The sequence below is a fragment of the Nanorana parkeri genome, unplaced genomic scaffold (assembly GCF_000935625.1).
Source record: "Nanorana parkeri isolate BGI_ZX_2015 unplaced genomic scaffold, ASM93562v1 scaffold2058, whole genome shotgun sequence".
Classification (NCBI taxonomy): domain Eukaryota; kingdom Metazoa; phylum Chordata; class Amphibia; order Anura; family Dicroglossidae; genus Nanorana; species Nanorana parkeri.
The window spans coordinates 98,649-101,780 of NW_017308326.1; the positions used below are offsets into that span (position 1 = coordinate 98,649).

The 3,132-nt window shown below is 42.4% G+C and overlaps 1 protein-coding gene across 1 annotated transcript in view; it reads left to right on the forward strand.

Annotated features, from left to right (window-relative positions):
* Window positions 1-242: 242 nt before the first annotated feature.
* Window positions 243-3,132, forward strand: part of HMGN2 (high mobility group nucleosomal binding domain 2) — a 3,958-nt gene continuing 1,068 nt past the window's right edge. Inside the window, exons 1-4 of the mRNA XM_018572521.1 lie at window positions 243-506; window positions 2,491-2,535; window positions 2,619-2,648; window positions 2,761-2,817. Of these exons, the coding sequence (XP_018428023.1) occupies window positions 492-506; window positions 2,491-2,535; window positions 2,619-2,648; window positions 2,761-2,817 (147 nt within the window). The 5' untranslated portion in view covers window positions 243-491. The remainder of the gene's footprint in view (window positions 507-2,490; window positions 2,536-2,618; window positions 2,649-2,760; window positions 2,818-3,132) is intronic.

The following is a 3,132-nucleotide window of genomic DNA, read 5'->3' on the forward strand; positions in this document are numbered from 1 at the left end:
AAGGACATTTTTTTTTTCCCTCTCAGATAATGTCACTGCGGTCACCGTTCGACGTGCGTATCTGCATTACACATTCAACAGGCACGTTATGCGCTTTGCTCAGTGCAAACACTTGCCACCATGGGCACCTTTTAGTACAATTTAAAAAAAATAGCAAGAAGGGTGCAAGCAGCCACACAAACACACACACCTTCTCCTGTCAGCCAGCGCTGCGCGCCCTTTCTCTCTCACCCCCCTCCTCACTCGCCCACGCAAGCTCTTCTTCCTGTTGGCGCGCACCCACTCTCCTCCCAGCTCCCGCCCAGACTGACCAACCCACGTGTCAGCGCAGAGCCAATCAACGACAGCACAAGGCGCGATCCGGATTTGACCGGTCGGATTCCGGACCGGGTATAAAAGGGGCGAGCACAGCCGGCGCTTGTTTTAGTCGCTGGGAAGTAACGGAAAGAAGTTGTTGAATTTTTCCCAATTGTGCCGTCCGAACAGCAACCATGCCAAAACGAAAGGTAGGGTGTGCGCGCGAGCATGTGAGAATGTCAAAGTCGCAGGAGAAGATATTTTTGTATATGTGTGAAATAAACGATTAGGTATGGCATTTGAAAGGAGCAGGCGGGTAATTAACTGGCCGTTTAAACTATACAACGCGGGAAAGTGCGAAGGGAGGCGGGGCTTCCGCCAAAACAAGGAGCGCGAACACGAAATTGGGCGGAGCCAAGTGCCCCTTACGGCTTTTCTTGTCAGGGTGGGGTGGTCGGGTGTTGCCTGAGGGATGCTGTGTGGAAATGATTGCAATGGTGGATAAGCCCGCCTTGTACCGAGAAGCCCACGGCAGTAACGTGCTTTCATGTTTGTAGCCGCAATCGATTTAGGGCACCGTGCAGAGGCGGGCTATAACTTTATTTTTCATTTTGTAGGAGAGCGTTAAAACATATACACTTTGATGTTACCAGTCTGAATTTCAAACAACGCTTCAGAGTGGCCATAAGTCAATTTACATGTTCAGTAAACAATGCCAGGGGGAGATGATTTATAATCACGTGATTCCCTCCTTCCCTTTTTTGTTTTCCCCGGAGACGTGTAGGGCTTGTAATGTCAGCATCAGGATTTCCTAACCTGCGCATCCAGATTGTTCAGTATTCCCTGCTTTAAGAATATTGGGAACAGTGCTTTATCAATGTCCATCACTGCTGTGATGTAGCCAGTAGCCATTTTCTGGTAGGATATGACCTCTTTAGATGGTGCTCAGTTTTTTTAAGCTACTTGTGTTATCCCGACAGCTTTATAAAATAGGGTTCTCGATTAGGTTTATAATCCATGCCGTGTTCCTCTGAGGAAACAAGGGTAATGAGCAACCTATAGTTTTAATTATATTTTACATTTAGGCAGTGTAGGGGAACCAGTTCTTGTATGTCTTGTGTTTAGTCTCCCATGACCTTAAGGTACATATAAACAATTACAACGCTAGTGGAGGTCCCTGTAGTACGTTTTGACTTCTGTTTGCTTTGTGTATTCACTGGATTTGTAGAATATTTGATTGCCATAGTTTGCGCCATGTCTTATTTAAGATGGGTTCTAAAGTGTTTTTTTTTTTTTTATCAATTACAAAACAATATGCCCTTGTCGTGGGCGGCAGTTTGTCCCATTTATTTCAGAAAGGCCTATAAAATGTATTTAAAATGACACTAAACTCAGGAGTTAAAGCTTAAAAATACATTCAAGTACTTGAACTATTAACAAAATGTATCTTATTTGTGTATCACTCGGCTGTAGATCCTCAAATTCTCTGAATTGGTGCTGATGTTGTCCTTCCTTCTGGAGGGGGGCTACTTTTCTTCCCCATGGTCCCTGTGCGTGTGTTGTAGTCACCGCTCCGAGCTCACTCCTGTGATGGACTACATACAATATCACGTTTAGCTTACTGATTTGTATTGAAGTTATAGTCTAAAATGTCAATACAAATTGGCTAACTAAATGTAAGCTTGTAGTCCATCATGGGAGTGAGCTTGGAGTGGTGGCTACTTTACAACACACAGGGAACATGAGGAACAGAAGTAGCCACCCTCCAGAAGGAAGGACAGTGTCAGCACCAATTCAGAGATGATTTGAGGATCTACAGTCGAATAATGCACAAATAAGATAAATTTTGTTAGTAGTTCAAGTACTTGAATGTATTTTTAAGGTTTAACACCTGAGTTTAGTGTCACTTTTAATAGTCTGCAGAGCTATAAAAAGCATCCATACACTAGCTGAAAATGGGGTTGAATCCAAACATCGTGATGCTGTCTACTTTCTTGCCACCACCAAGAGTTGTATATGCAGTCTACTACACATTTGTGTAATTTACACAGAATAAAAAAAACACCTTGGTTTTTATTTAAATTGTTAATTAGTAGTGCTTGTTCTCTGAAAATGTTTTACTCAGATTGCTATTTGAATCCTTATATTTATGATGTATGCTGAATAGTTATGTTATCTTGTCCTATCTTAAAGGCTGAAGGAGATGCAAAAGTTGACAAGTCCAAAGCAAAGGATGAGGTAAAGTAATAAGCCTACTCTGCCTTTCGTAGACATTATAATCATGCTTGTTTTAATTGTTCTTGTGCTTTTGTTTTATTTAGCCACAAAGGAGATCTGCCCGGCTATCTTCTGTGAGTATCTAGTTAATGAAAATGTGTTTTTATAACAGTATCTTGTCAATCTAGGCCTAATCTTCAGAATATGGCTCACTTATTTTTTCTTCCCCCTTGGTTATCTCCCCAGAAACCAGTCCCAGCTAAAGCAGAGGCAAAACCCAAGAAGGCTCCAGCTGCTCCAAAGGCAAGTATAGAATTCCGCCACAGACTTGTTTATATGCAATCAAAATATTACGGCTCTTGTGTACAATTTTATTGATGGATATTGTTGATTAGCATGTTAATAAAATTAAAGGCCAGCTCCGGTTTAATGAAAATCTCCAGCATCAAGAAACAAATGCAGCTCTGGCACTTATAATTAAAAACGAAAAATCGCTGGCACTGCCGCAGCCTTTTCAACTGCTGGATGGTGCTTCTCTTTTGAGTAGAATGTCTAAAGTTCAAGCCACTTCCTATGAGCCCAGGATATCGTGGTCATCGGGCTGCCCTGGACCCATAG